The sequence below is a fragment of the Cucumis sativus genome, chromosome 1 (assembly GCF_000004075.3).
Source record: "Cucumis sativus cultivar 9930 chromosome 1, Cucumber_9930_V3, whole genome shotgun sequence".
NCBI classification, from domain to species: domain Eukaryota; kingdom Viridiplantae; phylum Streptophyta; class Magnoliopsida; order Cucurbitales; family Cucurbitaceae; genus Cucumis; species Cucumis sativus.
The window spans coordinates 32711393-32724567 of NC_026655.2; the positions used below are offsets into that span (position 1 = coordinate 32711393).

General features: G+C 34.6%; 1 protein-coding gene across 1 annotated transcript in view; it reads right to left on the reverse strand.

The window, feature by feature from the left end:
- Nucleotides 1–1456: 1456 nt before the first annotated feature.
- LOC101216195 (vacuolar sorting protein 3) overlaps nucleotides 1457–13175 on the reverse strand; it is a 34876-nt gene continuing 23157 nt past the window's right edge. Inside the window, exons 8-14 of the mRNA XM_011662024.2 lie at nucleotides 12242–12512; nucleotides 11960–12015; nucleotides 11420–11488; nucleotides 11176–11287; nucleotides 4775–4864; nucleotides 3168–3338; nucleotides 1457–1882 (exon numbers count right to left, since the gene is read on the reverse strand). Of these exons, the coding sequence (XP_011660326.1) occupies nucleotides 1790–1882; nucleotides 3168–3338; nucleotides 4775–4864; nucleotides 11176–11287; nucleotides 11420–11488; nucleotides 11960–12015; nucleotides 12242–12512 (862 nt within the window). The 3' untranslated portion in view covers nucleotides 1457–1789. The remainder of the gene's footprint in view (nucleotides 1883–3167; nucleotides 3339–4774; nucleotides 4865–11175; nucleotides 11288–11419; nucleotides 11489–11959; nucleotides 12016–12241; nucleotides 12513–13175) is intronic.

The following is a 13175-nucleotide window of genomic DNA, read 5'->3' on the forward strand; positions in this document are numbered from 1 at the left end:
GTGGAAACCGCTAAGATAAAGCATTTTCTTTCAAATTAGTATGGATTTTGAATTATTTATTCATTGATTGCTTGAGGACAATTAGTTTCTTGGACTAATGGGTAAAATTGAATTGCAATGTTTTCTTTATTCAATGATAAAAAAAAAGCTAGAAGACTCAATTTCCATCTTTATCGATTGATTGAGAGAACTTACCTTTCTTTTGTTGTGCTAATCACTTTCTTGAAAAAAATTCCAAAACACTTTATTGCTTTCTTTTAGATTCTTGCTTGTTACCATCTAAACCTCCCATGTTACATAACTCTTTGATTCTAGAAATCTTGTATCTTGAGTTAATAATTCTTTTAAGGAAATCTCTTGGGTTCGATCTCTCTCTTACTCTATGCTACATTACTTTTGCATTAATATCAAAGTCCACTTTCTCTAGTGGACTTTTTGTTTTCATCAAATGACGACACCTAGCCTACTAGAGTTAATGAGATTATCGAACAAAATGTTTGATTTTTCCACTAACTTTGGTCAAATGACAAAATGGTCATTTGGTCAAAAGTCAAACTTGACTTTTCAAATCAAAAGTCTAACATTTTGACTTTTTTTATAATTTCTCCTGTCTTGACTAATTTTGACCTCCCGAGCATGAATCTGCATTCATTTTCTCAAGATTCAAATTACATTTGAATATATTGTTGATCAAAGTTTGACTTTTCAAAGTCAAAAGTCAATTTTTGAATTTTTACAACTTTGACAATTTCCATCAATTTTGAACTTTTGAGTATGAATCCGTATTCATATATTTAATATGTAAATCCCATTTAAACATAAAGCTCAATCTCTAATTTGATAACAGGTGACTATATCACATATATTTATCAGTTTCTCTCTCTTCAACTAAATCGAACAATTCAACTCATTCCATCATATATTTGTCTTAAGAGTGTTTTTATGGGTTCTTTGATCTGGGTCTAATCACCATCAACCTTAGTGATTTCTTTTTCCAACTTTTCCTTTTATGCTAAATCTTAAACTCAATCCAAATCATCTCTTTGAGTTTCTTAAAAGATTTGGAAATTCTTGGAATTTCAAGGTTTACAATTTGAGTGTTTGATGATTTAACAACCGTTTGTGAAACACATTCAATAATATATTATAAATTATAAAATTAGTTGTAGATCCACTAAATTTGAATATAAACTAAAACTATTATTGAGCCCCAATGTAGCTTCCAAAATAAAAGGTATAAATAATTTGTTTTTTTTTTAAAAATTATTATACTAAAAAAAACGATCAAACTAATCCCTCTTGAACGATTTTGATTTACACATACCCAAGAAATTGCAGAAATCAGTGGGTTGTGCTGAACTTGCAAAAGTGAAACATATATTATTTTAATATCAAGTACGTTGTAACTGTAGATATAGATTATTTCTTTATATTAAGAACATTGGCACTGGACGTATTATCACTTAACGAGGCTCAATTTGAAACAGCTTCACTCAATTCTATTAAGAACATTCGTAACCAAAGAAGCCACTTCATTGGCACTGGACTTCTCAAACCACAGATTTCTTCCTAAATTACAAACGTGAAAGAGAAAATATACAACTTAAAATTTACAATACAATGACAAGTGAAACATAAAACATGTCATCATTTAGAAAAGAATCTAGACGTGTTGCACAAGTTAACAAGGGAGCTTAATAAATATGTCTCTTGGTTATTCTTGAGCTCCCACATATCAAAATTTGATTTACATTTCCACCCTCCAAGGCTTGGACTCGAGTTTTCAAAATTAGTCCATCACTAGCCAACCAGGTTTGATCAGGATATCCTGTTTGAAGTTTCGACCAGTGACCGATGTCGATTCTCCTTGACGACGGTAGCACTGCATAAGAAATGAAATGTAAAACAATGAAGTCTTCTAACACCAACCAATAATATAGCAGGTTCCTAGTTTAAGATTGGAGGGATACACTCGGCAGAAAGTACTTCATTGTTTGGGAAAGCTTTATATAGAACACAAGGACACAGTTCGTTGTACAACTCACTGTTCAAGTAAGGTTGTGTTTGAGAAAGCCTACAAAACTAAAAATCTTACTTTAGGCCCGTTTAATGCCATTTTGTTTATTATTTTTGAAAATCAAAGTTAATAGGCACTGCTGCTACCGATGAGTCTTTGTTTTGTTATACATATGGAGATGGTATACAATTCCAAGCAAGTTTTGAAAACTTGAAAAAGTAGTTTTTTTAGACTCTGTGGGAACATTTAGGTATTTAAAATTGTGCTAGTTTTCTCAATTAAGAATTTCACGATAAAAAAATAAAAAAAATCTAAGGAGACTCACATCCTACATAAAGATAGATGGATTACTTCACTCATTACCAATTGGTTTTGAGAGAGAACTTCATACTATCAAATACGGTATCAGAGCCCATAAAACCCAAACGAGTATTCAGTACCGTGTTAAAAAGAAATTGAGATCTGGTCAAGATTGGTGAGCCTCAAAGAGATACCCATCTTGTAGGAGCAATTGAGAATTCCATAGTAGAAAACCAAGATGACTCACAATCTCTATAAGATAGATGAGTTACTTCGCTCATTGTCTGGTTTATATCCCAAGTAAACATTTAAATTCTATTTTAAATTTTGAAAACAAAGAAATTTTTAAAAACTATTTTTTCTGGTTTTCAGAATTCGATCCAAATTCTTTAAAAAACGCTCCTAAAGATGTAAAGTGTAAACAAAACAGTGAAACTAAGTCATCATAAATTGAGCCTTAAGAACTTGTTTTTATTTTTTGAAAATTGACTAATAAAAAGCTTTCATTAGTAAAGATGAAAACTACTATTAAAAAAGTTGTGAAAATAGAGCCTTAATAATTCAATTAGTTAGAAAAATATGCTCATTAATCCTCTCCCATCCCCAAACCATCAGGGGAAGCATGAAACGAAGTCATTTAGAATGGACCCAATTGATGAATTTCATGCAACGCAAAACGGTTCAACCCATTAACTACTGCATCCGAAACTTGATAGAGGACTATGCTAAACATAACAATCTTTTACTTGGTGACTAAAACATGAAATAGACTCGGTGTAATTTTATATTTACGGGAATGTAGATATAAACTTTTAAGTTCTAATGGGTGCAGAAGAGGCATGTTACCAACCTTGTAACAGACAACTGTATCATCAGGGTACATTGCAAACAATTTAGTTCCAAGGCGTGCGTGACAAGAATCACAGAGGCTCTCATCATTGATCTGAGCATGTCTTGATCTTTCCTCCAATCTGGCCAACCTCGCCTCAAGGTCTAGAGCACGGGAGGTATTATGTACAATCTGTAAAGTGTGAGAAGTAATTAAACCTTCTGCAGTTGACCCCCTCAGTTTAATCAATTAACAGATACCACCCCCTGATTTTGAAAAGAATGAAGAAGACAAAATTTCTTAATCTATATCTTCATTCTTCAGTTTTTGGAAGGATTAATTTAGATAGTCCTTCATGGCTTCAGTGGGGACTACATCAAACCAATTATTCGATAGATTTGATTTCGGTTCACAATTATAGGTTTCTGGGTGCCTAGGTATTATAACATCTGCCTGTATAATTCAGAACATGAGGAAGAAGTAATTGGGGTTTGAGGATGGTTCATAGCAGGAAGAGAAGAGTGGACAACTGCTGCTTCAGCCTCCTCTTCAGTGCCTTAATGGCGCTAAGACCCAGATGACACCACTAAAAACAATAATTTCACCAGTAATATTTCTCAGTAGTTCACAAAATTCTCAAAATCTATTTAACCGATGCATTAGTTGTAGAAACTATCACCAGGACAAATATTCTTGTTTTCTTTGTCCTTGAGACAAAATAAAAGTAGCCAAAGCAATTGGCACCATGATTTTCAAAAAGTAATTTGTCATAGACGAAAAAAGAACCAGTTATTAATGCAGAAAATGACTATGATGGAAACCAGGAACGTTATTGAATAGTAAGTATTATTGATATTAGATTCAATGACGAATCTAGGTTACAATCTCTAATCCGATCTCAAAGATGTAAGAACTCCCTTCTGCTAACCCATCTCTCAAGGTAGAACAGAAACTCTTTGTTAGGATACTAACAATAATTTAGACCGAAAGGACTGTATAAATGGCTTAAACAGAGGCGGTACTCTGGTTTACTTTATTTATATATAAAGCCAAATGATCCAGATTCACAAGATGAAAAGAAATAACAAGAAACAACAAGGAAAAATGCAGAAAAGATCATACCAGCCTCTTGGTTTTAAGAGACCCTGGTGGCTGCTGTAGCCCTACCTCCTAAAAGATAAAAATACCCTAGCTACTCCAACCTAATAATCCTATTTATAGACTCACATATTCCTCAGCCCAGTGGGCCCTACCACTCAGAACGTCCTTCCAATCATTTCTCCATAATAATTCCCTGTGCAGTTACTTTTCTACCCTTCCTCCTATAAGTATGGATAATTGGGGGTCTTACACTCTTCTCTAACCAAAAGCTTAACTAACTTTCCTGCCCTCTCCTTTCCACTATTAATACTTCCTAACTACTTTACTCTCACGTAAACCCTCTCCCTCATTCACACGTGTCAATTCTTTTTCCTTCTCCTACTATATTGGTGTATGATAGGGGGTCTATCAGAATACTTGCAGTTCGAAACAAGGGGAAGGTTCATTAAAAGAGATCAGATTTTAAGAAAGAGGGTGGTAGAAGATTAAGTAGGTGAGAGAAAGGAGAAGAAAGAGAGTGAGAGAACCTGTCCTTGACATTTATGATGAAATCGAGCTCTCAACAGTTTCAATATTGTTTCCGACGCAATATGAAGCGGCATATTTGGGGACAAAGTCTGCATTTGAAACCAAATATTAAAGTATAAAAAAGTATAATCTTTTTTTGAAAGGAAACTGAGACTTTTCATTAAGTTATAGAGACTAACGCTCAAAGATTCATGAAATTCAAAGCAAAAAAAATAAAACAAATCTAAAGAGATAAAATAAAAGCTCCAAAAACATAGCAAAAACAAAATAACAGAGAAAAACATACAACCAGGAAGTAGAAAAAAAACAGCGAACTTATTAAGTCAAAATAAGAAATCCAGCTATGGTAGATGTCATGATTGAAAACCCCTCAAAGTATTTGGATATAGAAGCTAGAACACCAGGAGAAAGCCTTTAATCGAGCCACATCAAAGAGAGCATAAGAACTTTGTATAGAATTGTGGAAAAGGCACTTAAATCTTTCCATCCAAATTCCCTAGTTTCATTTTGTTGGATGTGATGAGGGTGCTAATGAGATGTTAACCTAGTTGAGATGTCCGAGTGCACCTATTGATTCTCAATCTCTTCATTTGTGTGATCTTTGTACATCAATCATGTATTATGAGTCTTGTTTTATTAATAAAATTTGAGACCCGTCTCCTTTTTTTTTTTAAAAAAAAATCTTTCCATCCAAATTTCGGAAAGGAAGGCCTTGATCAGCAGAAAAATGCAGCAAACTAACACTTAAAACACTTGCAATCTCTTGACAACAACTCCACCTCTGTGTGAGACATCTTGTAGTTGCTTCCTAAAATTGGATAAAAATATTTTAAGTCGATATACCTTTGGAATATTCTGTTGGGCATCACCTCTAACCATGTAGACTTATTCAAATTTAATCTATTAACAAACTTTCAGAACCAGAAATGTGGCTTTATGAAATAATCACAGCCATGGGTGGTTTGCAAAAGTATACTTCAAACAGACTTAACTTCAAGCATTTATCACCAGCCCCACATAGCTATTAAAACCAGACTTTGATGTGGATCACCAATTCCAAGCCTCCATTCTAAAAGACTTTTAAAGACCGACTTCCATTTTGCCAATTAGATGATTTGACTCCACTAAGGCCTTCCAAAAGAAGAAAATGAAGAATCTTTCAAAAGTCTAGAGCACCTTATCTCAAATCTAAAATATAATTATTTAAAAGCAATCAGAAGCAGAATAGCAAGGAAATCTAGCATAGAAGAGAACACTCCTAAAGTGGCTATTTATCATTCTATGTTAAAATGGTTACCAAAGAGGCTGTGGCTCCCTACTGCATCTGTAAAGTGGCTATTATAGCCTATAAGGAAATATGACTAGTGCTTTTTAAAGCTTGGGCACAATAAAGAGCAATAGTGTTCTAGGGCTTAAGTGCAAGGCACCAAAAAAAAAATGTGACTTTTTTTTGTGAGGTGCATTACGTATATAAGTAGTACATTAAGAAAAGCATAGTTGAAGTGGAAATATGAAAAAGACCCTTAAACACAAGAAATTTTGCATTTAGGCTTAGTATATTTGAATTTTTAGTTATTAATAAAGAAGGAAAAACCTAGCTGATATATTGATAGCTGGTTCGAATTCATGAGATTTTCATATTTGTCGTAATCTAACATAAAGTAGTTGAAGTGGGAATACCAAAAAGACCCTTAAATACAAGAAATTTTGTATTTAGGCTTTAGTAAATTTGATTTTTTAGTTAATAATAAAGAAGAAAAAACCTATATGACATATGGATAGCTGGTTTGAGCTCATGGGATTTGCACATCGGATTTGCACATCTGTCGTAATCTTTAGTGACTTAGAAATTTTGAATGGGTATCTTATCACTTAACATCTGTTGAACATAGGCCTACAATTGATGCCTGGATCTGGCCATTGGACCCATCATCATGTTTTACCGTTAAATTTCTAATGATTGATTTGGTTGGATCTGTTGATCCCCTGTAGGAGGATCTACTCTACTATTTAGAAGAACAATTATTCAAATATTAGAATTTTCTTATGGAAACTCAGTCTTTGAGACATAAAAGCAGCAGATCAATTACAACGACATATGCCTTATATGCAGCTTTCCTCTTCCTAATCCTGGTGCTTCATCGGCTGCCAAAGCTCTGAATCGCCTTTTACTCACGGTAGTTTAAATCTTTGGTGGTACCGAGCGAAATATTTTGTTGGCTATTATCCTGAGGTTCTTTTGGACTCTTTGGGGTGAACAGAATGTTTGGCTCTTCAGGGACACCTCTACTCTTGATAAATTTTTGGATTCGGTTCTTACTCGTGTTTTTTTTATTAAAAGCGACCAAACAAAATAGATACCGAGTAACATGGAAATTTGAGTACCGGGAGAAAAATCACAATCTGACTTTCTTATGAACAAAAGATACAAAGAGGAAAAATCAATAAACAACAAGCTTATGATAAAAAAGAAAAGAAAATTAAGGTAAATCTTTCCTTGGGCCAAGTGCACTAATTCTAACACTCCCCCTCAAGTTGGGACATAGATATCGATCAGCCCAACTTGCTAACACATGAATCAAAACTCTGTCTGAGAAGTCCCTTGGTGAGAAAATCAACCTGTTGGCTCAAGGGGATGTAAGGAACGCATATTCAGTCTTTCTTCAATAAAGTATCGATCAATCTCCACGTGTTTAGTTCTATAATGTTGAACTGGATTGTTGGCAATGCTAATAGCTGCTTTATTATCACAGAATAATTTGATTGACATCTCATAATCCTAGGTTAGATAAAACCTTTTGAAGCCACATTTCCTCACATATCCCCAAACTCATAGCCCTGTACTTAGCTTTAGCGCTGCTTCTGGCCACAACCCCTTGCTTCATACTCCTCCAAGTTACGTGATTACTCTACACAAAGGTACAACAACCAAAGGTGGATTTCTTGTCAACAATGGACCGTGCCCAATCAAAATCAGTATAGGCAGCTCTCATGTTGATTTTCCTAAACATCGACCCTTTTACTAGGACTTTTCTTAAGTACCTCAAAATTCTATTAACTGCCTCCATGTGTTCCTCACAGAGAAACATCATGAACTGGCTAATGACACTCACAACATAAGAGATATCTGGTCTAGTATGTAACAATTAAATTAAATTTCCCACAAGACGCTGATATTTTTCTCTCAATTGGAACTTTATCACTTGAATTTTCCAGTTTATAGTTGAATTTAAGAGTATTAGCATGACGACATCCTAGCATACTTGTTTCGATCAACAAATCAATGGTATAATTCCTTTGAGATACAAAGATACCTTCTTTTGATCTTAATACCTCCATCCCAAGAAATACTTCAAATTCCCTAAATCTTTAATTTCAAACTCATCGCCCATCTTCTTTTTCAGTTGGATGATCTCAGCGGTGTCATTCCCAAATAAAACAATGTCATCAACATAAACAATCAACACAGTGAGTTACCAACCTTGAAGACTTTCATAAACAAAGTCTGGTTAGAGTGCCTTGACTGTACCCTCGGGACTTAACAAAGGTAGTAAACCTATCAAACCATACTCTCATGACTGTTTTAGCCCATACAAGGATTTCTGAAGTTTGCAAACCCGATGATCAAACTGGGCTTCAAAACCCTGGAGGAGGGTTCATATAGATTTCCTCTACCAAGTCTCCGTTTAAGAACACATTCTTAACATCTAGCTGATATATGGGTTAGTCTTTATTTACAGCAACAGATAACAAGACTAGCAGTATTAAAGTTTGCAATTGGGGAAAAAGTTTTAGAGTAATCAACACCATAGGTCTGCGTAAACCCTTTTGCAACTAACTTGGCCATGTGTCTATCAAGAGTTTCATTTGCCTTGGTTACTTTAACATCTGCTGGTTGTTCTCCTCGATTTGAATCCCCAACTGCTCAATATTCTTTGTTATGGATTCCAGAGTTTATGTGATTGCCGTTTTCCTTCGATCTCCCAGGAAATGAGTGCTCTGATACCAATTTGATAGAACACCAATATAGTGTCTATGTTTATTGATATCTTCAACAGAAATTACAATATAAAAGAACAAGTAAAAGGAAACTCAAGAACACTTAAAGGAACCCTAATCCTCTGCTCTTCCTTTCTTTCAAGGAATATTGCAGTCCATTATCTTCACCAAAATCTTCATGCCTTTCTTCCCTTCCCAACTTTCTATTTATAACCATCTAACTGCCAACAAATATAATTACCTTTATACACTTGCCCTATACTAATCTAGGTATCTAACATTCCACCCAAAATTTCAAACACGAAAGAAAACATGATTGAAACTCTAATCATTGAAGTGAAAATTGTTGACAACAGAGCAACCGAATTACCTACTCTGGACGATGAAGATGAAGTCGACAGTGTTTTAGAGGAAAACAAACCAATCAAAAATGATGTTTTAGTACACAAAAATGAAGAACCAATTCTTTAAAAGGATGAAGATGAATTTTGGGCTACACTGATCCTGTATAGATCACAATTTATGTATAAATCGCAATTTATGCAAGAATCAACGAAGAAAAAAGAAGTGGCAATACAAAGATAGATATTATTGATGTTGGATGCTCCAAGATGTCTCCATTCAATCGACTTACTTTTTTACATTTACCTTCATTTTCGTTTTAAAACCCGAGGATGATTTTTTTTTTGGAAGGATAGAAATGATGTAGTAGGAATAGGGTATTATGGTAAAATCCTTAATTTATTATGATCAAGATGAGTTCCTTTGGTTTATTAGGATTATAATTAGTTTCTTTTATTATTTTGGATTAGGATTAAATTTCTTTTATTAATTAGGATTAGGATTTGGATTAGTTTACTTTTGTTAAGTTTCTCTTATTAATTAGGATTAGTTTACTTTTGCTATAAATAGAGTAGTTGTCTTCTTATATTCACAACTTCAAAAACATTAATAAAAAACTCTCATTTGAGTTACATCACCGGGCCTCATTCGTATTTGGTGATACCCACTCTACAAGTCAACCTTTGGAAAAAACAATGCACCACCAAGTTGGTCAAGTAACTCACCAATTCTTGGGATAGAAAAACAGTATTTCATTGTAATCTGATTGATGGCTCTACTATATACACACATTCTCCAACTACCATCTTTCTTTGGACTTGGGAAAGTTGACACCATGCAAGGACTCAAACTTGGTTGAACATGCCCTTTCTTTAGGAGCTCCTTGAAGTGTTGGTGAAGAATCGTGTACTCTTTAGGGGTCATTCGATAATGAGATAGGTTAGGAAGTGAAGCCCCCAGAATTAATTCAACGTGATGTTGAATATCTCTCAAAGGTGGTAATCCCTCTAGTTCTTGCTTAATTGTGAAAATTCATCAAGCAATTGTTGAACTTCTTTAGGAACTTCACGATCTTCATCTTCAATGCACTTTTCAGTAACAAGTCCTTGTATGTCTCCTCCTCTCTCCTTTAGCAACTTCTTTCCACTTATTGTAGTAAACAAATTATTGCTCCTCTTCTTTGTTGAATGGACACCTTCATCATCCTTTTTGGTCAAAGGTATCTTCTTGTCCATCCATTGAAATTCATAAGTATTCTCTCTCCCCTTGCAAGGTTTGAGCATTGTATTGCCACACATCCATCTCAAAACATCACAAACAATGTGATCTTTGTAGTTATTTCCAATTGTCAATGGAACAGTGCATATCTCATTAACCAGTAAGTGCCACGTAAATTCCTTCCAATGAAGATTCAACGGACAGCAAGCGTTGGGTTGATGTTCTTGGAGAGGGTGGGGTTTTCTTCCACCTCTTGTTCTTCCACAATCGATAGATTAGCTAATTGCTAGGTTCACCGGCGGGCTTCAAATGGACATAGACAATCGGTAGATTAGCCAATTTTGATGTTAGTATTGAAGCTTTTGAGTCAATTGGTAATTTAAGAAGGTATCAAAGCAGATTGGTCTAGAGAGTTCATGTGTTTTAAACCTTTGCATTATTGTTTCCACCCCACTTAAAATTGATTTCCACTTGTTGGGCCTCTCAAATATTTGAAGCCTACAAGTGAGGAGTGTTAGCGATATATGTTTAAATTTACCTTCCCTTATCCACTAGCTTAAGCTTTTGCAATTAGTGATTTAAGAGACCAAGATATGGGAAAGGAGATCCCTCTAGCCTCTACTTTTGTCATTTTGTATTCTTTCACTTACCTTGAAAAAATTCGGTTTTAAAAACGAGAAGATGCAAAAGGAAAAACTAACGAAGTTTCTTTCGGTTTTCAGTAATCTTCTTTAGGTGAATTTCTTAACTGACATCTTTTGTTAACTTTATGAAATCGAGGAAGTTGATGTTTATATATGTAGAAATAGGTGATTGCTTGAGGAATGCAGTATATGATTACCTCTAAGACTCGGAATGGATCCAATGATTCTCCATGGTTGTGGAGAAGGCGAACAGCAGCTTTAAACATAGGCTCCTTACCATTTTGAGGATCCAAATACATATCGAGTAACCTACAGTTGTGTTATAAACACAAAGCGATATTAAAAAATGCACTGAGGTCTAAACGTATCACTGAAATTGAAGTGTTTGGGGCACATAAAACCGAGAGAGCAAAGATGAGCAAACAGAAGAAGAAAATTAACTGGACATAGGCATCTGATCTGCCAATTTCAGCACAGTACTGCTCAGCAGCTTCACTGTCTTCAAGTTTCCTGACATACCATACCATATGATATTTTATGAGCTATTGATTATCATGTTCGTGTAAATATGTATTCCATAACTTCAACTATGTTGCAGGTGTTTGTACACTATAAATTCACATGAGAAGATATTCGAAGTGCAACAACTTGCAGCCAACGGAGCAGTTGGTCTAAGTGAGAAAATTCTTCCAAATCCCAATGAAACTCATTTTAAAAACTAAAAAAGATTAAAAAAACGACCCAGAAAAGATTTAAAAAGTTATCTAAACATCATAGCCTAAGTTATCTTGTTACAAATTGGAATAAATTTTTGTAAGCCCTTTGATAGGGTTCTTTTGTATATTCTTCCAATTATTCATTCATTCACCAATCAAATTGTTTATTAGAAAAAAATTAGTCTAAACAGTACAAAGATAACACAAATAGTATTTAGCATCTTTTTTAACTAATGAACTGTTCAGAATCTCACACAAAACGTACAAGGCTAAAATCCGGAGCACCAATGCCTCTTGCCCTAGTTTCCGGTATAGAATAGCCTGCCCAGTCATACAGGAAAAAACCATTAAAAAGAAACAGACCAGTAAGTAAATAAATGCCAGCCTGACATGACCTTAAACAAAAGGAAACTCTGGCATATAACAAAGCTTACTACGTCATCATGCATCAAGGATTGAGACGTGCATGCATAGAAAAGGAATTGATAGAAACCCTCAGATAAAGAAATTATATAAAGGATAGTGAATAAAATGATATCCAAACAACCTTTTCCAACCATAATTCTGATCCTTCAATCAAGTGTAAAACCTCTTCTGGATCATACAAATCTGAAGACTGTAAAAAGATCTGTAACCTTTCTCGGATTGGCTGTTCAAATATTGAGTTAAGTCTCTGATCAGAAATTTTTGGGTCTGATGACGAATCAAGGCTTTGAGTACTATCATGTTCGACTGCTGATTTAGCTAATGAGAGAGCATATAGTGAGTGGAAGTGAGGATCGCAAGACTCTTGCTCTTCAATCAACCACTGTATATACCTAAATAGAAGTGGATGTCAACCAGAAAAGACTTCTATAAGACACAAAATACAAAACTAAGAAAATAGAGTATGTGTGTGTGTAAGTATATGAATACATGTACATATTGATGATAATCAAAGAGAATATATTCATCAAAAGAGAAGAAGGCAGCCTTAGGGATGAGGGATCCCTAAACCTAATTTGGAGGATAGACAAGAAAAGACCTCCAATATAAGTGGACGAGGAACCACTGTGTATGACAAAAGAATTGCGCAAGGCACCCAAAGAAGATACAAAAATTTATATATGAAACAAAATATGACTATAAGAACAGTTTTCCCCCCTGACAAAATCGATATATACAGTTAAAAAACAAACCATTCAGCCCATGTAGCAAAACGATTTGGTCCATGTCATTCATAATGGCTGCTTATTCATTTCATCACACCTTCAATTAAGTAGCTGGCATGGAAAAGAATATGCAAATTAATTTAAATGATTTGGCATCCTAATTATGCCCTGTCTCCTTTCTCCTCTCCATCTCAGGCCCCGTCTACCTCCCTTAATCTCCCTTCTCTTTTAATTATAACCACTCCAAGAAAAAACTTCCCTAAAAAAGACCATGCCATCAGAATCCATGCACCTTTGCTAAGACATTCGTATTCTATGAGAAATGATTTT